The 27131-nt window shown below is 41.5% G+C and overlaps 1 protein-coding gene across 2 annotated transcripts in view; it reads right to left on the bottom strand.

The window, feature by feature from the left end:
* nbeab (neurobeachin b) overlaps positions 1-27131 on the bottom strand; it is a gene marked incomplete at its 5' end in the record, with an annotated part of 258401 nt that overhangs the window by 168926 nt on the left and 62344 nt on the right. For both annotated transcript variants that reach the window (XM_079608909.1, XM_079608908.1), the window contains 11 exons: positions 1486-1654; positions 4429-4581; positions 6010-6118; positions 6913-7046; positions 7331-7528; positions 13888-14034; positions 15367-15486; positions 17551-17677; positions 19760-19881; positions 20684-20779; positions 21345-21445. In XM_079608909.1, the coding sequence (XP_079465035.1) occupies positions 1486-1654; positions 4429-4581; positions 6010-6118; positions 6913-7046; positions 7331-7528; positions 13888-14034; positions 15367-15486; positions 17551-17677; positions 19760-19881; positions 20684-20779; positions 21345-21445 (1476 nt within the window). The remainder of the gene's footprint in view (positions 1-1485; positions 1655-4428; positions 4582-6009; positions 6119-6912; positions 7047-7330; positions 7529-13887; positions 14035-15366; positions 15487-17550; positions 17678-19759; positions 19882-20683; positions 20780-21344; positions 21446-27131) is intronic.

Raw genomic sequence — 27131 nt, 5'->3', positions numbered from 1 at the left:
AAAGTGTGTTATAAGACAGGAAAGAATAGGAAAAACAAGTATGGTACAGTTAAAAGTCATGATCTATTAAAAAAAAAGGCTGTAAATGGCGGTAAGAGAAGAAAAGGAAAGCACATGTTCAACCATGAAAGGCTAGTTGTGAGCTGCCCATGGTGAGCCATGTGATATTCAGAAGACTAGTTCTAGTGTCTCACAATGTGGGTTATTATTACTCCGCTGCGCTCTTTTACGGAGAGTGTTAAACACATGTTTGAAAGGATGGGAAAGAGGAATTGTACCAAATTTCAGAGAAAAGTGCGGGCAGTTACAGAGCTAGGTTTATTTAAAAGCACTGCTCCTCATCAGTAGCAGGGGCCATATAGACACTTTTAGATATATTGTAAGATTGAATATTAAGCTTCATTTAAATTCACTCTCAGAAACTACAGACTGTTTATCAGACCCGGGTGAATCTGATGCTGCATGGTGTCCCTACTAGGGTGCTTTATTTTATATTAATTCCATAAAAACTCATGCAACTCATGTATAGTCTAAAACCCTGATTCATGTAATTTAATTATTTTCAAGCAATAAATAGTATCAAATTAGTATCAAATATTTGATATTAGTATCAAATAATAATAATAAAAATAAAAATAAAATAATAATAATACAATGTATCAATAATAATAATACAATCAAATTAACATGTTTTTAAGTAACAATATGTGTATGGAAGTAAAATATGTTTAACCATTTTTTCTTACATCAACTTGTCACGGGCTGAAATGGCAATAAAAAAAAAGAAGAAATAAAATGAAACTAAAAATAAAATTATGAAATTGTTATTAATTGACCGTTCGCAAAACCCCACCCTCGAACGGTTCTCGTCCAATCCTAGCTCAGCAACTGTAACTAAGGAGAAGGACCTCCGTCAAACATTGCGATATCAGCAAGATAGTGAAACGATGCGCCTATGGCAGTGAGGTCTGCACGCAACCCGGCCCGTACCCGAAATAATTTAAGCTGACCCGACCCGAACATTACGGTTATATTTTAAGCCCGACCTGAGGTCCGTTTCTCACCTTTTTATTTCATTTTTCATATGCTGCATTTCATGATTGCTTGCAACTATAATTAAAAAAATAGGCTACATGTACAAACACCGTTTCACTACGGCACTGCGGCCCCCTCATCAGTCAGCAAACAAGAGGAAAAGCACGGACTTACTAATTACGAAACTTTGATGTGGTTGAACAGGTACACAGTCACAAATTCAAAACTCAAACATTAAACTTCAAAACAAAGTAAGAAGGAGAAATCATGCAGTAACTGCAAAGTAACACTGCAAACTATTTACGGGTCAATACAATTATTAAACAATTAATACAAATAATATATAAATAATGATTTTACATATTTATTATAGTTGTTACTCCAATTGTGTGCTTTTACTACCTCAGAAAAAGTATGTGCGTGCGTGTGCGTGTGTGTGTGTGTACAGACCCAGGCCTTTGGGAGTGATGCCGCTGGTGTGGGCAGGGTTCACAGCCCAGTAATAGTACTTCAGTATGTGCATGATCTGCAGGACGGTCCCCACTCGACGGATGGTGTTGTAGATGGTTGCCGTGCCGATGAACTCTGCCGAAAGGTACGTGTACAGCGAGAGCTGCACCTGAACAACACAAACACAGATATAGGGTTACGAGAGGTTACAGTTGCCTTGAGTAAGAACACAAAACTCATCATCCTTCTGTTGTTTCTAAACTGCATCCCAAGATTCCTCATTAAAATTCTGTTTTTGTTGGATTTCATGGGAGCTTCACCTCTGGCACGGCTAACAGAACAGCAGCAGAACAGCAGATACGGTGAATGTTTTTTGGGTGAAGCCGAATGTCAAGAGCTACAGTGGTTGGTTTGTCAGGCCTGACTAGTGACAGTGCTGCAGGAGAACCTTGGAGGACAATAAAAACGCTGATGAAAGAATATAACTCCTCCAATCACAGGCCACTCATGCAGGCAGACTGGGCTCTAAACATGATGCCAGTCCATGGACTCTTCTGGCCTGAGGAGAGAACACTGCTATCGTGTTGAGCTCCCTCCTCACACTCCTCTGTCTCTCTCGATCTTGGTTTCTCTGCCTCTTTATTTGACTTCTACTCCTGCTGTTTTTCTTTCTTACACTTTTCTCAGTCCTTCATTCTTTGCTTTCTTTTTCTATTCATCCATCTAGCCATGTTTACTTTTTCTCCTTCCAATTTTATCTCCATTTATGACTTATTTCCCTTCCCTCCCCCCTTTTGTTATTGCTTATTTCCTTCCATTTTCTTTCCTTTTATCTCATTCTTCCCCTTTTTCTTGTCATTCTCTTACTTTTGCCATTTTCTGCCTTTCGTCCACCTTCCTTCCGTTTTTTCTTTTCTTCTCTTTATTTTTATTTATTTTTGTTCCTGCCATCATGCATCCTTCAATTTTACCTTTCCAGCTCCCTTTATTTTATTATTTGTGCTTACTTCCTACTCTCTCCTTCCCTTTCTTTCTTTCTTTCTTTCTTTCTTTCTAGCCGTTTTGTCTACCTTATTTTTTATCATCCCCCCTTTTTTCTTTTACTTTTAGCTGTTTAGTTTAACCTTTTTCTTACCTTCCATTACTTCCTTTCTTTTATCATTCTGTTGTTTTTTTCATTTGTCATCCATTTTTCTCCCTTCTATTTTTTTGCTCACTTCCTTCTACCTCTGCTCACTTACTTTCTCTTTCTTTCTTTCTCTTTATTTCTTTCTTTTTTTTCTTTCTTTCTTTCTTTCTCTTCTCCACTTCTTTCCTATTTCTTTCTTTCCCCCTTGTACCTTAACTTTTTTCTTACTTCCCATTACTTCCTTTATTTTAGCATTCTGTTATTTTTTTTTCCATTTTCTGTATTTTCTTTATTTTTTCTCCCTTCCATCAATGATCTATCCATTTTTCTTCTTACTTTCTTCCTTCTATTTATTTATTTTTTTGCTCACTTCTCACTTAGCACCCTTCCTCCCTTCATTTCTTCCTTTCATCCTTCTATCCATCCTCCTTCTCCACTTATTATCTCTTTAGAGAGAGAGAGAGTGAGAGAGAGAGAACTCCCACTATCTTCCTCCTTTTGGAGCCATGGCAAGCTTCCAGTGACCAAAGGTCTTTGTTTTGATCCTGCTTGTGTTTTCGTACCTCCTTTATTTATTCATGCCAGTCATCAGCAGTGCAGAAACTGAAGTGAGCAATACATATAACAGCACAGAGTCTTGCCTCATCCTCTCCTTTATGGGTCATGGCAAAACAGGGTCAAATTCTCCTTTTTCAGCTTGAACTTCACTCTAAATTTACTAACCATCTGTGACAATGATTTTGTAAAACTTTTTAAAGAAAAATATCACTTTTCTTTAAAGCTGTGACATTTTGGCAGGTGACAAGGTGAATGAGGCGGCAGACTGTGAAGTTGTTACTGTCAAAAAATTCTGATAAAAAAAGAAGAAAAGAAGCAGTTTAGGAGTAGTGAACAATGGGCTTTATGCACAGCTGCACTACTTCCTGAACTTTAGCCAGCTCCTTTGTTTCCTGTCTGCCATTATTGGACAAACGGATTAATCCAGGTGTGTCTGATTATTGTTGTTGGTCAGGCACACCTGGATTAATCAGTTTGTCCAATAATGGCAGACAGGAAACAAAGGAGCTGGCTCCATTCAGTTCATTCTAATAGAGCTTCTCTTTAAGTGTCATCTGCTTTTTAGATGACATGGACCTCATTGTCAAGAGAGATTGACTATTTTATTTCATTTCAAGTGTATTCAATGAAAAGGTATAGGAAAAATGAAAAAAGAAATTAAGATGCGACTTGATTTTGTGGTTTAGGAATTTATCTAACTGCGTTTTTAACTGTTCTTGTCTTAGGACAACTTTGATGAACTTGTTTGATCCACTTCAAATATTTACTACTGTATTAGCATGCATATTACTAGGGTATTTGCAATTTATTAGCACTTATAAAGACATATGAATGTCTTATTCTGCATGACCATATTCTACATCCCTTCATCCTACCCAATCCCTAAACTGAACAATTACCTTACTAACTATTAATAAGCAGTAATTAAGGGTTTATTGAGGCAAAAGTTGTTATTAGTTAATAGACCCTAATCTAAAGTGTGTCTGGGGTTTAAAAAACAAAAAAAAATCTGTGACGTCAGCTGAGAAGAAAAATGTTTCAGATGCAGTGCAAATTGACTAATTTGTTGTTCTGATGTGAACACTTGAGCCTTATGGTTACTTCAGTAAACATCACCCGTGTGCTCATCTGACCAGGTCACTACGATCTCCGTGGCACCAGTTCCCATCACACTGTCCTCAGATGCTCCTAGTTTGCTGTCATGTTTCATGGGGATGTATCTGAGTATCTTCTGGAAAAGACATGACCTTGCTCACCTTCGCGGGTATGTGGATCCAAATAGCCGCGTTGAACAGGATATGGTCACAGAGTTGTTTGAGGAGAGGTGCACCGTGGGAAAGGCCATCCAGGTATTTGGCGAAAGACAGGAACTGCTCCAGAACGGCCCTGGTGATGTGCACCCGCGATGACTGAGAAACAATTGTGAGATTTTTGTTAGTTTACCAAACCAACCTCTGATTTTCAAATAAATAAATAAACCAACATCTTCAACTTGAAGCCATAATTTGACTTTGTAGCTAAACAAGGACTTTAACTTTGTAGAGACTTTCTGTGTTATTAGTCTCAGCTGGCACCTGAGGTCCAGACAGGTGCGTGGTGTGGGACAGGAGTGAGTATAAACGAGACACAAACAGATGGACGGCTACGTGTGAACGGGACGGCAGGCAGTGGGATCATTCAGGTGCCGTCCCGCTCAGATTTACAGCTGCTGCTGTTAAATGACAAAGTGAGGCTTTTACTCAAGTGCCAACTTTAGATGGAGCCAATGGAGACTAGAGAAATAAGGACAGCTATGAATAAGTAAAGATAGCGAGAGGAAAAAAGAATAATGACACTGGGATAATTTGTATGTCATCCCAATAAACGCATGGACAAGGAAGAATATAATAGTGCCGTTGAACCGGCATTCGCCGAGGAAATGCTGAAGTGTGCATTTGTCATTCATCAACCATAATGCGCCTTTCTCCTCTGTCCTAGCAAGTGAATTGTGCACGTGTGTTTTTTTCAATTATTATTCAGCTCATGCTTACAAAAGCTTGAGTCAATCGAGGTCATGACAACTCCTTCTGAAAGAGAAAATCTTAATACTCCTATAACCATTTAAAGAAAATAGTAATTCATTGTTAGTTTCATGCATTGAGAGGTTTTTTTAAAGGTGCAGTTTGTAATTTTGACAGCTAGTGGGTGAAATGGGTACTGCAATTCAAAATATTGGAGAGTTGTTTCCCCCTCCCTCTCCTCCACAGGCTCGACGATCGTGCGGGTTGCCAGATTGGAGACACGCAACAGGAACAAGCACAATTGGCAATGAAAAGTTGATCAGCTAATGTATTTTTATTGTTTGCAAATTAAAAATCTGCGATCTCTGTCCTAGTTTCTTTGCTGGCTTCCATGGCTACAATACGCCAACTGGCAACCTGGAGTGTCTTTTTGTTTTTCGGAGGAAGAAGTATCGGTATTTGGATTTAGCATGTTTACTAAATCTCAGCAAACACATTATGGTATTTTATGCTTTAGTATATTGCATACAGCACCTTTAGAATAGCATTTTAACCAGTGTTAAAATATCTTCTCCTATCCAGATTAATGTGCAACTATAAGATATTTGCAGGCTGCTTTTTCCAAAGAGTGTAAACAATGTGCAATGGCCTAACCAATGCTCTGAGCCGTGGAACAACTGTTTTGTCTGAACAATGGTGTGGGAAAATCTGCTTGGAAACCACTATTTTTCTAATTCCGTTTGGTGTTGCTACCAGCACAAACATTTCAGACTTCAGCTTTAACCGATCTAAATGATATGTTAGAAAATGAAAAACAAAAGAAAACAGTCAATTCACCTTTTCCAAGAGGTATCCAATCACCAGGAAACCCTTCCCACCAAGCATCTGCTCTTGCATTGCCACTGAGCTCTTGAGAAGCTCCATCAGGAAGGCCAGGAGAGTTGAACTGCACCAAAACATCTCATTACACAACTTTATTGGGTAACCGCTGCTTACGATTCAAGATTGAAGACTTGTCGACCAAATATCAATGGAAAGAATGGCAAGAACATCCTGCACTTGATGCTATTGGTTGATTGCTAAGCTTTTTGTATCAGCCAATATTAGATATATAATTGTGCATCATCTAAAGCTCACTTAAAGTTAATCTTTAAAAAAAGAATTTGAATATATGCCATTTGCTGGTTATTGGCCTTAACGTGAAAATAATTATTAATATTATACACTATAAAGTTCAAAAGTTTGGGGTCAGTAAGATTATCAATGTTTTTGACAGAAGTTTCTTATGCTCCTCAAGGCTGCATTTATTTGATCAAATACACAATAAAAACAGCAATAATGTGAAATATTTTTACAATACAAAAATAAATATCGTCTACTTTAATATATATTTTAAAAAGTATTGTATGTCTGTGATAGCAAAGCTAAATTTTCAGTATTCATTACATCAGTTTTCAGTGTCACATGATCCTTCAAAAACCATTCTAATATACTGATTTTGTGCTCAAGAAACCTTTCTTATTGCATCTTTTATCAAAATAGAAAACAGTTGTGCTTTTCAATATATTTTGTGAAGATTAAACATTTTCTTCAGGATTCTTTGATGAATAGAACGCCATTTATTTGAAACATCATTATTTTGTACCGTAACTTTTTATCCATCTAAGGCATCCTTGCTGAATAAAAGTATAAATGTTGTCTTACTGACCCCAAACTTTTGGTGGACATAATATAACTTACCACACTGTGGTTTCCACCTGGCTTTCATTGTGCTGATGGAAATCCAGCTGTGCAAAGAGAGGAAACAGCACCTGGATACCGCCAATGGAGTGAATGGCACTATGAATGGAGTGTGTAACGATGGCCTTAACATCCTTATAGAAACAGAAGGGAAGAATCACATGGATTACATAGTGATCGATGCATTCAGTAATGAACTTTTTTGCCATTGTTGAAAGTGTACCGACTCACATTAACCACTGACTAAGCTCTACAAACAATTACCATTGAATGGCAAACACTGACATTATCCCATGGTGTTAGCTAAACAACGCAGCATCTGATTAACATTTTGTGACATTACTAACCATTATGCAGTTTATTAAGGATTAAGAGAGTAGAAAGGAGTCTTAAAGTGTTAAGCAGACATTTACTGTACCTGTAGCATTAGAGCGTGAGGCGAATGCACGAAAATGGACGGGTTTTCTCTTGGCGAGGACTCCAGGCAGAGCTGAGCGTCTGTGGCTTTGGCGTTGTAAGTGAAGGAGACGCTGTTTGCTAACTTTCCATCGTACAACACTTGTTTATGGTGGTCGGCCAGATGGATATCGCTTTCCGATTTAAATTTAAAGGTGCTCTAGGGAGGTAAAAAAAAAAAAAAAAGATAAAGAGACAAATTAAGAGAAGTCTAGACCGACACAGAATATCTCAGATGAAAATCTGGTCTAAATGACGCAATATTCACCTCTAAAAGGTGAGACATGTTGGTGAAGGAGAGAGAATTAACCAATGATTGAATTATCACAAAACACATGAAAATATCACAATGTATATTTAACAGTACATCTATGCAAATCGTATTATTCCATGCGCTTATTAAAAGATTTACTATTCCTAGCATGAAAAGGAGAAGATTCTTTTTATGTAGTGATTAAATCTTATCCAAAGTCGTGGGAGCGCGATGAATAATAAACGAGCTCGGTGACATGAAATAATCATGAAGATGAAGTAGGGGCGATATGGGAATCCCCCAGCTGAATTATCATTCATGAGGTTGTTTCGTGCGCTGTCAAATCAAAGGCCTGCAGCCCAACACCTGCAGGCAGCACATCCCAGGTGATGATGTCATCCAGATGTGCCCTGCTCCAGACGTGTGCTAACTGTATTAACTTGCAGTGAGCAGACAATGATAACCAGGCCTTTTTAGAAAACCAACTCCCTTTTTATCAGAAGACGTTTACTTGAAGGCACTTGCATGAACAAAAGCAATGTTTACAGTTTGTCATATGTGACCAGATAACAGATATATACTGTATGCGCGTATGGGTCATATAATTATATGCACACTCAAGGGCAGCAAACTTTCTTTACCCCACTGATACACATACAAACATGGGCTATGTTCAAAATCGAATACTATATTTGAGTATATACTGTAGTATTTCTTGCTATATAAAAACTATTGCTATAGTTCAAATAGTTGTAGTGCACTACATTTTGTTACATGATATCTTTGCAATCAATTAATTCATTATTTCAATAATAATCATCTAGTTTACTTAGCATGTTTTAACAAATCGTATGTAAAACTGTCCTTCAGCTAACTCAATTATTAAAAAAGGAGATGTTAACAACTTCTTGTTAGAAACAAACTACCTGGCCCTTTGTATTCATATTTCATTATTCATGTACTAACTGTTCAGTGTCTATTTAAAGATGTAGGAGGGTGTTTGTTATTGTCATTAAATGTCATTACCTTGTGGATACGGTTTCTAAGGCAATAAACCTGATATAATAAAATATTTTTCCATATACGATCTGTGAGCAAATAAATACAGCATTATAGTAACAAGTAGCCTATGTCTGTTCAGCTTATGTTAGCTTTACTGTTATCTTTATTCTATTCAAAATAAAGAAAACGGACAGAAAAAAAAAGAAGAAACTTTGATGATCTGTACGGTTATTTTGACCTAAAAAGATTAATGTTGTTTGGTTTTCTCTGCTGCACAGATAGCATAAATGTCACCGGTCGCTGGTCAGGTTTCTGCTGCAAACATATGATGCAAAGCAAATCTCAAAATATATCAGACTGGCTGGGAAAATAAATATCACAGCAGGTTAATACATGGTGACAGTGTGCAAAAAAGTTGAAAGCACTGCCTCAGAAAAAAAGAATAATTTGACAAGACGCTGGTGTAACGTCTAATACACTTCTGACAGAAACTGATGATGTCATGCTCACATGTTCTCTCATGAGACTCTGCAGTAGTAACAGAGCTGTTTTTTTTCTACCTTGATTAGCATAAGAGACATACAAACATATTCTTCCAAACAGAAGCTGCTGACCAATCTGAGACCAAACCTGTTTATTCTATCAAGGCATTGAAGACAAGAACACAAGTAAATGTGTCTGACTGGAGTTCAGTGTTTGTAGGCAGCAGCAACAAGACTGTAATCGGGTCATCTTCAGATCAGTCACATAAATCCCTGGAGACTGAGTTTTCAGCCTGCCACAGCCCACTGTCTCTACGTATCCGGGCAGGTACTCTGCTAAAAGGCTAAGAAGGCCATGAGGACCTAAGGGAGCCAACACATTAGAGTCAACAGAACAAATAATGGTGTCAGTGGTTGTTGAGGGCAGGCAGCCAAAGTCAGGGAAGGGTAGCTAACTGGAGAAAAATATATATAAAAAAAAAATATTAAAAACTATAAAAAAAAAAAAAAGTATAGTTATTTCAGCTAACGTGGTTTGAGAACACTGGCACATTCACAATGCACGCGTTTGCGTACGCAAAAATGTGTGCATGAAATCTGCCTATGAACGTTTTCACAAACAAATCATGATTCACCAAAAACGTTCTTACTAAAAAAACAAAAAATGTACGAAAAAAATGTGGAAAAAGCTGCGTTATAGCATCAGCAGTGAGGTTTCTCTGAATAATGCAAATATACACGTATGTACAGCTGGCTAGTGAGAGGTCTGTAATCTGGGTCTGGGGTCTGTATAAAATGTGTTTATTGTGTTTGAACTGGTTTTGCTCGAGGATCTGGTAAGAGCGAGTCTGCAGAGAGAGTCGCATGTTTGACGAGAATGACTGTACGGAAAACGTCTGCGGAAAGCCTGTATATGTAGAAGGTTTGGGCGTATTTTATGCAAATAACTAACCTCGTGCATGCGGCCACTCATGTAGGCTATGTTTACACGGAAACGATCTGAAGAGAAAACGCAAAAGTGGCGTTGCGTTATCACTTTTTATTCTGCGTTTAGACGAGCGTTATGGGGGGGAAATCTGCGTGCATATGGTGACGCAAAAGTGTGTGCAATTGGATGTAGTGTGCACTCCAGGCGGCTAGGTGGCAATGTGAAGCACTGAAAGTGAAAGAGCCGGTGACACAGTTTTTCATGTTTAATATGGTCAAAGAACGTATATTGACAAGAAGTGAAAGCCAATAGAACGTTCCATTGCAACACCAGCGCCCAGCAGCAGCCCTACGTTTCCGCCATTTTGGGGTGAAAGCGACTCGGCAGTCCACTACTAGTGATGTGTCGTTCGCGAAGGAGCCGGCTCTAAGAGCCGATTCTTTGAGAAGAGCCGGACTTCCCATCACTATCCACTAGCTTCTTGCTGTCGCTATGGCAATATCAGCTGCTTTATATATATAAAAAGTACATTAAAGATCAAATCCTAACTGAATGATGACAACATATAATAACGTACAATGACTGATCATCAAATCCCGTTTAACAGTTTATTTCACAGACTTAGACAAGTCACTGCTTTCTTTTATTCCACTTGGACTTCATTGTCATTCTGTTTGTTTATGTGTAACTGTTACGGTAACTGTTATCTGTGCTGTTGTCCAGTAACTCCAGTTGGAATCTTCACCCCAAAATGGCGGCCGCGACACCTAGTGGCTGTTACCCAGAAAGCATCAGAGTTTCGCCTCTTGTTCTTCTATACTCTTTGATATGGTAAAGCTGCTGCTTCAACCATAGACAGTATATAAGATGGACACAGCGACCCCATAGATTTCAACGGAGAAAAGTGAAGCCCATTTGAAGCACTCACTTCCTGATCGCCAGGCGTACTGCGCAGGCTCAAACTGAGCTTGGTGACGTGAACAATGTGTCTGACCGTTTGCAGTCTTCTAGTAGCTGTGCCGAGAGAAATCTGAATCATTCCCCTCCGAATCTCGCAGAGACGGAGAGCGTGAGCATTAGCTGTCCATAAGCTAGCAGCAGGAGCAACTTTATCACTCTCTATGGGCTTCTCCCTTGACTTTATGCCTCCACGTCCCCCTGATTGCTTAGCTTCTCTGCCGGTATATACGGTAATTACTCTACTGTGCGAATGAGTCGAGTGATTATGACGCAATCGTTAGCTTATTTTTACAAAAACGGCTTCTACGGGGCCATGACGTATAAGATACAAGGTAATGAAGCCTTTTATACATTGACGTTTCTTTAGAAATAAATAATGGACAAATAGAGTCTTTGGACGCCTCAGATGTAAAGTTATTCGCTGTCAAAGTGACGCCAAAATGAATGGGAGTCAATGGAATGCTAACAGCAGGTGAAGTTCTGCTACAATGGCGGCTCCCGGGGAGGCTTCAGTTCCCGGCGGATGGATTACCCCCTTGGCTTTAACCCTCGGTGCTCTTCGCGTGTCGCTCAGATTTTTAATTAAATTAAAGCTATATATTAGTTTGATAATGTTTTGTTATTTTCCTGTACTGGCGCATGCCTGTGACGTAAACGCGTACGCGACACCTTCACTGTCTAGCAGACTTTTGCGTCTTTGCCGTTTTTACCCAGACGGGAACGTGATGGTGGAGCGTTTTTAAGATTTCCACTCTGGAGGGTGGTTTCACTTTTTTGCGTCTTTAAGCCCCAAAAACGCCGCCGCCGTGTAAATGAAAGGCACATCCGATAAAATATTTTTACGTTTTCACCCGCGAGCGTTCTCGTGTAAACAGGGCCTTACAACACTGTTTTCAACTCAAAAAGGTAAAACTTTTTATACATTTTGGCCGTTCGTTTACACGACAGCGGCGTTTTGGGTGCCTGAAAACGCAAACTTTTGAAAACATGTTTCAAAGTGCAAGTTCTCCATGTAAACAACAACAAAACAGCGAATCTCCGAAGACGATGTCGTCCTACACATGCGTATTACATGTTCAGCCAATAGTGTTTCATCGCCATCTAATGGCCTGGCAGCAGAATACAGGGTTTTTAGTCGTTTTCGCAGATCCGTGTGAATGGGGGTCGTCGTTTTGACAATTGTGTCGTCTGTGCGCGGAAAACTCAAAGGAAAAACTTCTCCGTTTTAAGCATATCGTTGTCGTGTAAACATACCCCTAAGAACAAATTAATATTGTGTTGTAAATTAGGCGGAGATCTTTCGTGAGAAGTTCTCCACTGCGTACACATACGAAATAATCCACGCAATTATTAGTGAATGAGACCCATTGATTTTACAAAGCATTCACTCATTCCACATTCATTGTTTGTTTTGCTACATTAAAAAAAAGAAGAAAAAATGGGGAGGGGGAAGACTTTCCCTTATTTTCCGACAGGCAATGGTGCATTTATTAGAATTTTTCTCGCTTTGCATGTGATTTTTTGGCACCCTCATTCTGCCGTTCTTTCGACAAACACAGTTTTAGAAGGCAATGCTTAGGGTAGATCCATCACAATTAAAAACCCATTCCATCATGCTTTTCATCAAATGAGGGCCAGGCCCTGCGGTCTAGCCTTGCTATAAACTCTGAAGGCCTTTGCCCTATTCCTAAACCAGGTAAATTCACCTGATCAGCCACAGAGCTGACAGGTAGTCTGATAGCTGACTCTCCACTGAAATATACAACCCCTTTTGAGATTTCAAGAGACTCCATTCACAGGTTTATCTTGGGTGGGTAATTGCTTTCTCCCTGAAGCAGACTGCTCATTATTTCTGCCAACCTGTCCGTCATGACGACGTGAGGGGCAGTGGGAATCAGAGGTCTAGAAGCTCAATTAATAAGGGAAATGATCAGCCCACACTGATTAGAGAAAAACCAGTGCAAATGTCTAACAGGTCATTTAAAAAACACACTAGGTGAAAATAAATAAATACATTGTTAAGATGGGTTTTAGCAGTTACTTGCCCTTTTAGATTGCACAGCTCATGAGTAAAACACTGCTGTAATGGAGCAAAGACAATTGAGATGGTGTCAGAATTTGGAATTAAATTAGGAAAAGCTCATCATTCATAAACAATGCCTTCTGTAATGCCATTTTTGGAATACATATGCTATCCGTTCCATGCATGTGGTTTATTGTTTTAGATAATGAGTCGCTAATCAAAGCCTGGTGCTTCAGAGAAAATTAGACTTTGCACAATGAGACTGAAAAACTGCTGCGAGTCCCAATTACTAATAGGACAGAGCTTCATATTTAATAAGGGTACAGCCTTGGGAAGAAAAAAAAATCCAAAGTAACCTGCTCTGTTTACCCCATGGATGCAATTAAATGCTAAATCGCTTCAAAAGCACCTTGAGAATTAGCGACAAAAGGTCAGAGACATGAAAGGGAGAGAAAGACTATAAACTATCCGGAGGCACACTTCATCAACGGAAGACTTCATTAAGAAGCAAAACCGAGAAACTTTGCTGTCGTCAGTGTAAAAGCAATAATGCATGACGACAAAAAGAATAAGGTTCGTCAAACAAACGTTTGGTGATAAGTAAATATGTAAATGCAGCATTTCTCACATCCGTTTTTTTTCAGCTTAGGCGTTTTTTGTAGCATGGTAGCTGGACAATAATGACCAGCTTGAAATCAGCTGAGATTTAGATCTCAAAACTGCGGTTGTTTCCTCGGGGTGGTGAAATCATGTTTGAACGCACATCAATCAATGACCAAATGCCACAGACAGAGGAATAACATCTCTTGGAGATCAATGGTGGCTGTGAAGCGTTGGGGTGTAACGCACTTTTGGCAAATCTGATACATACCTTGTATCCTGGGCCTAGTTGATGGATGGCAAATATCTGAGCAGGGTTTAGCGCTTCACTGAACACATAGATGGCTCCGAGCTGTCCGCAGAACACTCGGTTGGCGTCTGCCGTCTCAGATGAGCCGAGGAAACATTTGTCATAGCTCTGTGATAAGCACAAGAAAACAGCTTGGAGTTCTTAGTAGCAATCTCTCAAAAGTGGATAGTAGGGAAAAAAATAGAGAGCTGGCGTGGAAATATAGTGGGATGTCAGTATGCAAACTCCATACCAAGCGACTAATGGTTCACAATGTAATTGAGATGTAGCATTACAGAGATCTTCTTCTGTGCTGAAACCTGCCTATTAGTTTAATCAAAATCAGCACCCGGGAGACCTGAGGTTAAGCACTGCTGGTCCAACCTTTTAATTATCTGACATTGCTTTCAGTGAGCTACAGAAATACACAGGCAAAGGTCTGTGAATTTTTATCTAATCACTGAACCCCCAAGATAATGTCTTATATATAAAGTTTGAGCTGGCAAATAATATATATATGTATGCATGTGTATATACACAGTATATTAGGTGTGTAACAATATATTGTATCACAACATTTCGCAATACAAAATGCAACAATTTGTATCGTGGATAGTGACAATATGTATTGTGTATAGTTCACCCAAAATAAAATGACTGTGTGAGTAAAAAAATCACATTTTCAGAGTTTTAGTGTCAGTACTACATTAAACTACTATATATAATGTTGAATATAATGTATAATAATGCAATGGGGGGATATTTGTGGGTCCTGATAATGCCAAACGTCTTATGTTACCAGTAAAAAGTAGCCTACATTATTTTACATATATCTAGTCAGTGACAGTGTATGCATATTTGTCTAAATTAATTCTGTATTTTCAGCTTCAGAATCATGAATATTTTTATTCTGGTGTCTCTATCGTCCTGTGCATTGGGTTAACAAGCCGTAGTCTATTAATTTACACCCACAATGTAATATCAAATTTAGCATTTTAATCAACAGTACATTTTTTGTCATCCTTTTGTCTTGGATTATCGCAATAATATCATATTGTGAGTTCAGTATCCTGATATGTATTGAATCGGGACATGAGGGTATCGTTACACCCCTAATAGTCTGTATTTATAGATATACAGACAATCTTTATCTTTTCTACACTGAAGTGTCCCATTTTCATCATATTGCAAAAAAAACATGAATCAACATCAAAAAGACATACAGTAAAATACTGATTATGAAAATCATTTTTTGCAGCTCACATATATCACTGTATCGGCTAAACTACATGATAGGCTTGACGTGCTGGCAGCAATAAATGTTTATCTATTCTGAAACTGTGGTAAGTCAGTGCATCTTTTATCATTTCATTTCACACTGTGCACACAGTGATGATATTACTCTGAGAGAACAGAGAGAACGAGCTACAGACAGAGAGAGCGATAGCAAAGCGGTCTTACGTCGTTGGTGTTGACGTGCCAAGCCATGTCACCGTATGAGACCAGCTGACCATTGACGTAGCAGCGAATCTCACTGTTCCTCCAGCGGTTGTAGATGTGAACAATGCTGATCATGTACCACTAGAGAAAGAAAAAACATTGCAGTGCATGAGGAAGGTTTAAATAATGCAAATCAATAAATCTCAACTGGTAGCTCACAATCTAAAAATCAGTTGCAGGTCTGTTCTGAGAGGGTCGTGGAGAGTACAATTCATTCTGCATATTACAGAAGCGTCAGAGCATACATTTGTATAAATAATCATATTAATAATTATATATTGTGATACTATCAGCATGAAATTGAACCCTTTTCTAGTATTAATGCATAGTCAACGAATGATAAATGTTTGTTTTTCTAAAGATAATATTAACATTTGTCAGATATCACGGTCAAGTTGCATTTATATTATGTATAAAACACTGATAATTTTACAGTAATTGAGGTACATACAAAATTCCAACAATACTTCTTGATGGCAAAATAATTCAGCAATCATCAAAACTCTTTCATATAAAAGCCAAATGCTGCAATTTCTAAGAAATCAGACTTGATCAGGGAAAACAGAAATTGTACAATTTCAGATGGACAGAATGTTTTTTGTTTTTGTTTTTCAAATGGGTTTTAGCTGTATTTTTCTTTTCTGGCACTGGAAGCACAAAATTCAACCCAAAAACCATTTTCATGGGCAGCAGGCAGAAGGTCTAATGCAGTAAAAATTTGCATTTAGATATAAATAATACATCAGATCTTGAGTGAGGGGAGAAGAGAAGAGAGGAGAGGAAGCAGACAGAGGCAGAGAGGAAATCAGAGTAGTGAGGGAGTAAAGGAAGGTTTACTTAGCAGGAGACAAGGGTCATTACAGATTTCATTTCTGTCAATGTGCCGACACACGAAAGAGTCACGATATGGTGCAGTGTTTCAAACACACACCATTCAGGACAAGAAGCATGTTCTGTGTGTGTTCTGTTCATTGATCGTAATGTCCAACGGAGCTGTTTTTAATCATTGTTTTCTCTTTCATACCAGCTCGTTTTTACAACAACATAGGCTACTTAACATTTCCATTTAACTACATATTGAAAATACATAATCATATATGCATGAACTGTAATGATGTTCTATTGCCATTCTGTCATTGCAAAGTATCTGCATTTTTTATTTTATTTTATCCTCAAAGCAAGACCACATCAAAATGCACTGAGAGAGTTTCTACACAGCCTGTTATCGCTTATATTAAGTCACTAAATCAAAAATTCCATTGTTAGGAAGAAGAAAAGAAAAAGTAATAAAACCCCTATGAGTCTAAACCACTGGAGATGAGAAGAATTAAACAGTTCATTTACATGTGCATAACAATGGATGATCCAAGCTACGAAAAAATAATTTCTCTTCTTAAACTGTGATCAAGTGATAAATTGTTGTTTTATCACCAGAGGTCTGAATCACATTGGCTTATCTGTACATTGACATATTATTACATTAAAGTGGATGAAAATGAAAACATTTATGGGTCTGACCTTTTTCTGTAAACGGATCAATTTGAATGTTGATTTATTCAATTGTATTATTTAATTTAATTTTAATTTTACATTTACATTTAATAAAGCATCATCTTGTGCAGTTTCACACAATATGCAAACTTGTCCCCACGTCTGTAAGACTGAACTGTAAGATTTGATTTTTAGGAAAGAACTTCAAGACCTTGGCAAACCCATTCCCCTAAGGCTCAAAAGAGCAAAATATTAACATTTATAAAGATTACACCAGCTAAGAGCATGAAATATTGAGTAGAAACATGGAAATCATTTATCAGACAGATGTTTCAGAACTGCAGCAGCTGTGCAGTGATTTCCAAGAGATTTCCAGGAGATTTCCCTTCGATTCAACAAAACAAAAACAAATACAGAAAATGGCCTCAGTTATCTCATGTCCTGGGGTTCACTAACAGTTTGTAAACAGCATATTTAGCCCAGTTAACTGGATCATACATCCTCCGGCACAGCTTCGTGGTTTTCACTGAGCATCACAGCGAGAAAATTCACAAGTGCATCCACTCAATTCTTACTCCTTCACGACACAATCACTAGATTACTACAGATGCTAGTAGGAGCGAGAGAAAATCAAAGCTGGAAATGAAAGTCTACCTTGCGGGGCTGAAAGTCATATTTCACGCAGTGCTGGAAGCCCTTTCCTTTCGACTTCAGTGACGTCACAATCAAGCAGTTACCCACAAAATGTGCCGAGTAGCCGATGCCTTTGCTTGTGCGGAAACTGAAATTGAAAAATCAATAAATACACATATAACATACAGTATTATAACACTTTAAGGTGATGTATTTGCTAAATATATTTTGGTAGTAGTCATTGGCAACCCTGCTTGAGAAAAACATTTAATACAAACAATTGATTTGCTGGTTTTAATTGGTGTTTCACTGGGAGTTGTGGGCACCTTTCAGATGGTCAGACTGGGAAAGAGGCTTTCTGACCAGCAAAACCAGCATAACACTTTAGCTAGAATGGGAGATTATTTTAAACCAGCTCAGTCTATCCTAGACCAGCTACAGTACAACCATCTTATGCTATTTTAAGATGTTCTTGTTTAACGGGATCGGAAAAATCACATCTTAAACTTTCTTTCAAAACCAAAAAGATGGTTTTGCTGGTCTTAGCTGGTTTAGGTTAGCCTCCTAGCCTGGTAGTGCTGGTCCACCACATTAAAGGATTAGTTCACCTCAGATAATGTACTCACCCCCACGTCATCCAAGATATTCATGTCTTTCTTTCTTCTGTCGAAAAGAAATTGAGGTTTTTGAGGAAACCATTCCAGGATTTTCCTCTACATAGTGGACTTCAATGGTTTGAAACTTCAATTTGGACCTTCAAACCGTTGAAGTCCACTATATGGAGAAAAATCCTGTTATGTTTTCCTCAAAAACCTTGATTTCTTTTCGACTGAAGAAAGAAAGACGTGAATATCGTGGATGACATGCATGGGGGTGAGTAAATTATCAGGAATTTTTCATTCAGAAGTGAACTAATCCTTTAAAGTGTCTAAAACCCCTCTAAATCCAGCCAACAGATCAGTTTGACCAGACTTGGAACCAGAAAACTAGCTTAGGCTGCTCTACAATGTTTTTAACAGGGTGTGTAGGTTTCCTGCATTAGCTACTGTAGTTTCCTGTTACAAAACAGAGAGAGTAAAGATATCTGTCTGCATTTCAAAATGTCAAAGACACTTTTGTGTTCTCTGTTCCCTACAATAGGACTATAAACACTCACATACAAGAAAACTAACAGCACAAGAGATCGTTTTAGCGTCTTCAAGAGCAGAGAATAAGTGTGATTCTCAGCGTGAATCAATACTCTGTTTCTTTGCGAACATCTCCTTTTATTCCGAAACTGTGTCACGCACAAATTGAACTCTTGAGTTTGTGTGAGCGGTCCTGCGCTTGGCAGCTCCAGGCTACAGATCTGGCAGCACAACAGCAACAGCGGGACACAGCGCTCGCTCTCAAACCCCGCGTTTAGGAGCGGTAGCTAGCATTATTAGCGTGGCAGACTTCAACAACACTGTTTTGTAACCTCCGCACAAAGCCCGGGGCAGTTTCTCAGTTCCTTGATCTACATAATGCATGGAGGAATTTGTATATTCTGAACTCAAGAACATGTGAAAAAGGCTTTATTTAAAATTATTTGTTAGATGGGCAATATGTTCGTAAACTAATATCAGAGGGAAATGCCTTATAAAAAGACCAAGGCTGTTCAAAAAGGGATGTTATCCTTCTTTCTCTCTCTCCAAATGGACTCCTTCTCCCTTGAGGACCATTTCCCCTCGCTCCTGGAACCCTGGCCAATAAACACGCGTCTGTGCTATTAATCTGAGCTCTAATTACCCACAAGTCCCTACATACGATGCTCTTTTTGCCGGGCTGACATTAAAAGCCCAAATTAATGTCTATTTCCACCCCGGTGTCCCTCAGCAGAGATTTTCCAGCGATTCCAGAACATTCTGCCCCGGGTTCAAACACCTATTGGATTAATCAGCAGAATCTGACCTAATTCCCTTTTATGCCTGCATAATCCACCACATCATCAGAAAACAAAATCTTCAAACAAAGCTCATTATATAAGTGGCAAAGCAGCCAGAATTCTCTCTCTCTCTCTCTCTCTCTTTCTCTCTCTCTCTCTCTCTCTCTCTCTCTGTTAAACGCTCAAACAAAGCCACTCGGTTTAATGTACTTAAAAGAAGCAGGCCCTGAAGGTCATTTTCTTTTCTGCTAAGCAAGTTTTATCTAAGAGTTGACAAAGTTAAATATAACTGCATTAAAGCGTAGGCTGTGTGAATGTAGTCACCAGTAAAGGTAGGGTTTGTCTTTGTCCACGTTGATGTTGTTCAAAGGATCCATGCGAAACCAGGTGTTGAGGGTGAAGCCGTTCTGATATGGCCATTTGGCAATTGGAGGTAACGCAATTGCCTGGCAGAAAACAGAAATGTACAAAAAAAAATGCCTTGTAGTCTGTATATGTAATGTATGCTAGACAATTTAGTTTGAATCCATTCATCCTTCTAAAAATCTAACAGTTATAAAAGTACTTAATGTTCCCAGCCACCCAAACAAATATAAATGATTATATATTCTAATAGCTTATTATTTATATATTACAAACAAAACAGTATTTAAAAAACCTTTTAAAACCCTTTCTATGTATCAAAGAATCCTACAAATTTGTTATCACAGTTTCCACAAAAATATAATGCATCACATCTGCTTTCAATATTGATAACTATAAAGGAAATGTATCTTGAGCAGCAAATCAGCATATTAGAATGATTTCTGAAGAATCATGTGACACTGATTCAGCTTTGCCATCACAGGAATAAATTACATTTGAAAATATATTAAAATAGACAATTGCTATTTTAAATTGGTATAATTTCACAATATTGCTGAATTTACTGTCATTTAAATAAACAAATGCAGCCTTTGTGAACATAAGAGACTTTCAAAAACATTTAAAAAATCTTTCTGGCCATAACATTTTGAACAATAGTGTGCATTATAAAAAAAATATTGCTTTGTTTAGCATTTAAAATGATTTATTTCAGGTTTTTTTAAACAAAACTGAGTTTTAATATTATTTTGTCAGTTATCATCCATATTGTGAAAATAACAGTTTAAAAACAACATTCATTTAATTTAACTTTACGACAAATGAAATGTGCATTAAAAGAAAATGCAAATGTGCATTATGGGAAAAAAAGGTGGTGCCACTCACAGCTGCACTTCGGCCAGGGAAGTTGAAGAAAGTGTCGGGTCCGTGTCTCTGTGCCATTTGAGTGAGAACTGAGAGCAGTTTGACTGCATGTCTCGGCTGTGGAAGACAGAAGTACGTGAGAGGTAAGATAAGCGACTTAAGGAGAAAGCAAATCACAATAACTAAACTCCCACAGGACCTTCACAGCAAGAACTTCTAAAACGCTCAATTTTAAGTGTAATGTTTTGCCTCACTAAATCGGTTTTGATTTAAGAACTTCGATCCAATCTGTCATATTCGCACCTGTTTTGGCAAGCTAATGAAAACACTGCTGATCAAAAAATATATATTTTCGTGTCTCGTAACTAATTGTCTTATTAGAGCGCAAGTCTTCACACAATTGTCTATTTTTTTCTCAAGAAGGGGTACTTCACTCGATCCAAAAACTTAAAGCTATTGTGACAACATCCTCACTGTGGTGTCCGCCAGCAGTTGATGTTCTGTCAATATCCCTCACTCGAGAGAACGGTGAATCGATACCTGGGCAGGCCTGATCTGCTCTGCGGTTGATTGCTCCAGAGGTCTAAAAAGGCTCCAAAACGATCTCCAAAAGCGGCGAAGCTAACAACCCCTTGGAGCCCCAGAGCCCTACACTAGTTTTCACTCATTTTCAGTGGCTTACCCACAATCCTCCTTCTCCTCTCAGCATGCTGAAGAGCAATTTGAGTTCTTTGACGGTGATACTGTAGCTGGCCAGAACTCCAAGCATATCCACCAACAAGTCTGTTCATCATGGAGAGAGAGAAAAAAAAACAGAAAGACAAAAAGAAGTTAGCCTTGTATTACTGTTTACATCCAGTGTGGATGTAAACAGTAGGATTCCCCGAGGCACAGGTGTGCAACTTACACAAGACAATGTATTATATTATAACACAGTGCAAAATAGCAATTTCACAGGAAGACGTGCAGGAGGATCAAACAGACCCCCAGAAAGCACCTTTCCTGAGTCTGGTAGCATAAGCCGGCAAGCCCTTAGGAACCTTCCATTGATTAAAAATACTGTAATTCAGTAGAACATAAAAAGGTTTAAAGGCACAATACTTAAGATTTTTAGATGAAAATATCCAAAAACCACTAGAACAATATGTTTTATTGACTTGTGTACTTGCATTATCCCAAATGTTTCCAATAATGTTTAAATCCAGAGAAATCAGCCATTTTAACCAGTTCAATGGCCCGTGTCATTGCGTCGCCTGTCAATGACGTCATATCCGTGTTACCCTCGACTTCCGTAGAAGCCATGGAAACACCAAAGACGATTTAATGTGTTTTATTAGAGAGGTGAGCAACTGTTTGCATACATTTAAAACTATTTAAAACGACAGAAAACTATTCGTTGTTATATAGCGCAACACATTTAGTCTTATTGGTTGAAAAAAAAAATCTACTTGATTTACCACAGGTAACATGTTTGTACCAAGTGGCTAAAATAGCATAATCAGGAGGACTTTATTTGTAGTTACAGTAATATATAATTTTTTCCACCATACAATATATTTTTTAAATAATTGCATGACATTTAGAAACACAAGTCATCCAGCTTTTATTAATATATGATATTCTAATATTGATCTGGCTTAAGCATTGTGCAACAAGTGTCTCATTGAATAATGGAATAATGTGAATTTAAGTGAATAAATAACTTTAATACACTAGCTCATCCATGAACATGAGTTCTGCCTGAGTCCCGTCGGATTGCTTTGTAGAGGTGAAGACAACAACACCCATGATTCCACGCTCGTTCACGTCGTCATCGAGCTACGCCTTTGTTATTGTTTTGAATAAGCGACCTCTAGTGGCAAAACTTACATACCAAAGTATTAAAAGGTATTAAATTAAAGAGTGATTCAATGGAATGTACATGTCAGGCAGTCAGACTTTTAAATGTCTAAAATGGAGCTACCTCTTCCTTAATAAAATGTTCCAGGTAAAATACAGATTAAAGTCGACATAAAACAGCATTTGTAACAAATTTTACTTACATAAAATTACATTTTAGAGCAAAACTGGATATTCAAGTAGGAAAGATTTGGAACACTACTGTAGTGAACGTCTCGGTTACGGATGTAACCCTCGTTCCCTGAGTAGGGAACGGAGACGTTACGTCGAATGACGACGAATGGGGTTCGCTTAGAAGCCTATCCTCTTCGAATATTAATAAAACGAGCCAATGGCAAGCAAATGCCATGGGTCTGCTGAATTTGCATAGCGTAACTCCGCCCCACTGTGTGGGTATATAAGGAAGTGAGCCGGCAACATGCAGATATGTTTCTTCGCTGAAGGAGCCAAGCTGAACTCAGGCTGTTCCAGCGGTACAGCGGAAGTGGCAGGAAGACGTAACGTCTCCGTTCCCTACTCAGGGAACGAGGGTTACATCCGTAACCGAGACGTTCCCTTTCGTTGTCACTTCGAGTTACGTCGAATGACGACGAATGGGGTTCCCAGTCCAATCACGCCACCTCGGCTGTCTTCCAGTGCCCTGCGTAAGTCTGAGCTCCCTGTCGTGAGACTAGCACGGACGAAGGACTCCTACTTAACACAGGAATACCAAGGTACACTGGGAAGCATATCACAGTGGAAATATGCAATCAGTGCCCGCCCGAAGGGGGGGGACTTAAGAAAACACATATGACCCGGAGGGGGGTGCATACGGAGAACACTGGGGTGTCCAGCCCGTAGGGTGGAGTATTTCAACCCCAGGGGTGGCAGACTGGCTTGCCAAGGGAAAGACACATGCTCGAAGGAGGCTTACAGTGGAAATACACACGTGGGGGTCGCCCAGCGGGGGAACCATGCACATGGAGGCACCTAGCCAACGCGAAAGCTGCCGGAGGCATAACTCTGGCGTTGACGTCAACAGCGCTGGAGGAACTCAGGGCTTATCAGGCTCACCTGAGGAATATCGCACGTATCCAGTCCGTGGAGTGGAATGGCGAGCAAGCGAAGACACCTGAGCGGGTCCTAGCACCGGCTGGTTGAAGCGAGTACACAGGAGGACACTGGCTCCACTCGGAGATTATAGAATCTGGCGAATGTGTTGGGTGTCGCCCAGCCTGCAGCTCTGCAGATGTCTGTTAGCGAGGCGCCATGCGCTAGAGCCCAAGAGGAGGCCACACTCCGGGTGGAGTGGGGCGTCACACCAAGGGGGCACGGTCGACCTTGCTGCTGGTAAGCCAAGCAATGGCGTCCACTATCCAGTGAGACAACCTTTGCTTGGAGAGAGCCTTTCCCTTCAGCTTCCCACCATAACAGACAAAGAGCTGGTCTGAGGTCCTGAAACACTGCGTTCTGTCTACGTAAGCACGGAGGGCGCGTACTGGACAGAGCAATGCCAAGGCTGGGTCTGCCTCCTCCAGGGGCAGCGCTTGCAGGTTCACCACCTGGTCCCGGAAGGGAGTGGTGGGAACCTTGGGCACATATCCAGGCCGGGGTCTCAGGATCACGTGAGAAAAGGCCGGCCCGAATTCCAGGCACGCTTCGTCTACAGAAAATGCGTGCAGGTCCCCTACCCTCTTGATGGAGGCCAAAGCAACCAGGAGCGCTGTCTAATTGACAGGAACTTAAGCTCCACTGATTGCAAAGGCTCAAAGGGAGCACTCTGCAGGGCATTTAGTACCACCGAGAGGTCCCAAGAGGGAACGAGAGGAGGGCGAGGAGGCTGTAGTCTCCTCGCTCCTCTCAGGAACCTGATGACCAGGTCGTGCTTTCCCACGGACTTACCATCAACTGCATCGTGATGTGCGGCGATAGCGGCAACATATACTTTCAGGGTGGAGGGAGACAGCCTTCGCTCCAACCCAGCAGGAAGGAAAGCACGACACTGATCGGGCATGATCTGGGGTCTTCTGAGTGAGAAGAGCACCAAAGACGAAGAGGTTCCACTTCAACGCGTAGGCATGTCTTGTCTTAGTGGACGACGCTCTAGCGGAAGTGATGGTAGCCACCACCGCTGGTGGTAGGGTACTCAAACCTGCCTCGTCCCGTCCAGGAGCCACACGTGGAGGTTCCAAAGATCGGGACGAGGGTGCCAAGGGGTGCCCCGTCCCTGAGAAAGGAGGTCCTTCCTCAGAGGAATTGGCCAGGGAGGTGCTGTCGCGAGGAGTACAAGTTCGGAGAACCAGGTTCGGGTGGGCCAGTGCGGCGCAACCAATATGACCTGCTCCTCGTCCTCCCTGATCTTGCACAGGTCTGTGCAAGAAGGCTCACTGGGGGAACGCATACTTGCGGAGGCCCCCGGGGCCAGCTGTGCGCCAGAGCGTCCGTGCCGAGCGTGCCCTCGGTCAGGGAGTAAAACTGGGCGCAGTGGGACGAGTCGTGGGAGGCAAACAGGTCTACCTGTGCGTCCCCGAACTGATCCCAATCAGCTGGACCGCCTGGGGATGGAGTCTCCATTCTCTCGGAAGAGGCTGAAGCCGTGAGAGCTCGTCGGCTGCACAGTTCAGGTCTCCCGGAATATAATGGCTCGAAGCGACCTCAGATGCTTCTGACTCCATATGAGGAGGTGGCGGGCGAGTTGCGACATACGGCGGGAGCGTAGACCACCTTGTCGGTTGATGTACGCTACTGTCGCGGTATTGTCTGATGGGACTAGTACGTGCTGGTTCTTGAGCAGCGCCCGGAAGCGGTGCAGAGCGAGACGTACTGCCAGCAACTCGAGGCAATTGACATGCCATAGGCGGTGGGGACCTGTCCAGGAGCCCACGGCAGCATGTCCATTGCACATGGCGGCCCAGCCCGTGGAGGAGGCATCCGTTGAGACAACAACATGCCTGGAAACTCGTTCTAAGGGCACTCCGGCCCGAGAAAGCTGAGATTCGTCCACGGGGAGAAGGTCTGATGGCAGGTCGGAGTAACTGGTACTCGGAACGTGCCCTCACGCCATGCCCACCTCGGGACTCGATCGCAAAGCCAGTGCTGAAGCGGTCTCATATGAAGCAATCCGAGCGGCGTTGCCGCGGCTGCAGATGCCATATGCCCCAGGAGCCTCTGAAAAAGTTTCAGTGGAACCGCACTCTTGCCCTCAAATTGTCTCAGGCAAGTCGGCAGTGACTGCGCGCGCTCGCTCATAAGCTGCGCGCACATGGCGACCGAGTCGAATTTCCTACCGAGAAAAGAGATCCTCTGCACGGGGCAAAGTTTGCTCTTCTCCCAGTTGACCCGAAGGCCCAGACGGGCTAGGTGCCGGAGCACTAGGTCCCTGTGTTTGCAACCCTGGTCCGAGAGTGAGCTAGGATTAGCCAGTCATCGGGATAATTCAGGATGCGAACCCCGTGCTGCCGTAGCGGCACAAGGGCTGCCTCGACGACCTTCGTGAAGACGCGAGGAGACAGGGCCAACCCGAATGGGAGAACAGCGTACTGGAATGCCTGCCCCTCGAAAGCAACCCGCAAGAACGGTCTGTGTCGAGAAAAAATGGAGACATGAAGTAGGCGTCCTTCAGGTCGATCGCTGCAAACCAATCCTGTGGCTGCACACATTCGAAAATGCGCTAGGCCATGAGCCTCTTGAACGGAAGCCTGTGAAGGGAACGGTTCAAGACGCGCAGATCCAGGATTGGCCGTAACCCACCGGATTTCCTGGGGACAATGAAGTAGGGGCTGTAGAAGCCGGACCTCATTGCGGCTGGAGGGACAGTCTCGATCGCACCCTTCGCCAGCAGGGTGGCGACCTCCGCTCTCATGACAGGGGCATAGCCACCGACCATAGTGAAGCGGACTCCCCGGAAGCGGGGAGGAGACCGTGCGAACTGAATCGCATAGCCGAGCCTGATGGTTCGCGCAAGCCAGCGGGACAGGGGGGAAGCTCTAACCAGGCTCCCACGGACTGTGCCAGCGGGGTCATGCGAACGACAGACGTCCCCCCGGGGGTGCAGCGAAGCGGAATGACCGGCCCAGACGTGGGTGGCATAGCGGCCCGGTGTGGGGGCACGGTCATTAGCCGCGTCCTGCCAGAGGAGGCCAGGGAAGGACCAGCGTTCCACAGGGGCGTGCTCTGGCAGGGGTCTGGCGACAGAGGGGGACGAGAGTGGCGAGGCCCGTGAGCGTGCGCACTGTCATCCGAGAACTCTGTGACAGAGGAGGGCGAGAGTGGCGGGACCCGAGGGTGGCGCGCACTGTCGTCCGAGAACTCTGTGTGCTCAGAGATGGGAGAGACAGTTCTTTGGAAAAAGAGGTTTTCCCCCGGCCCTCCACCGGGGGAAGGAGTGGCCCTGCAACCAACTCCTAGAAAGAACTGCAACCCATCTCTGAGCTGCCCGTAACGGGAGCACCGCATTGCTGCGGGGCTGGTACGGGCTGGGGCGCCTTCCTGCGACTACCTCCACGGCACGGCCTGGGTGAAGGGTGCTGCTAGGGCCGGCAGGGAGTGTCGCAGGAGGGCGCCCTCGGCGGCGAGCAGAATGAGGCAGCTG

This window comes from Phoxinus phoxinus (genome assembly GCF_949152265.1).
Source record: "Phoxinus phoxinus genome assembly, chromosome: 4".
Classification (NCBI taxonomy): Eukaryota; Metazoa; Chordata; class Actinopteri; order Cypriniformes; family Leuciscidae; genus Phoxinus; species Phoxinus phoxinus.
The sequence above is the reverse complement of the archived record's forward strand: the minus strand, read 5'-3'. Positions and strand labels throughout refer to the sequence as shown.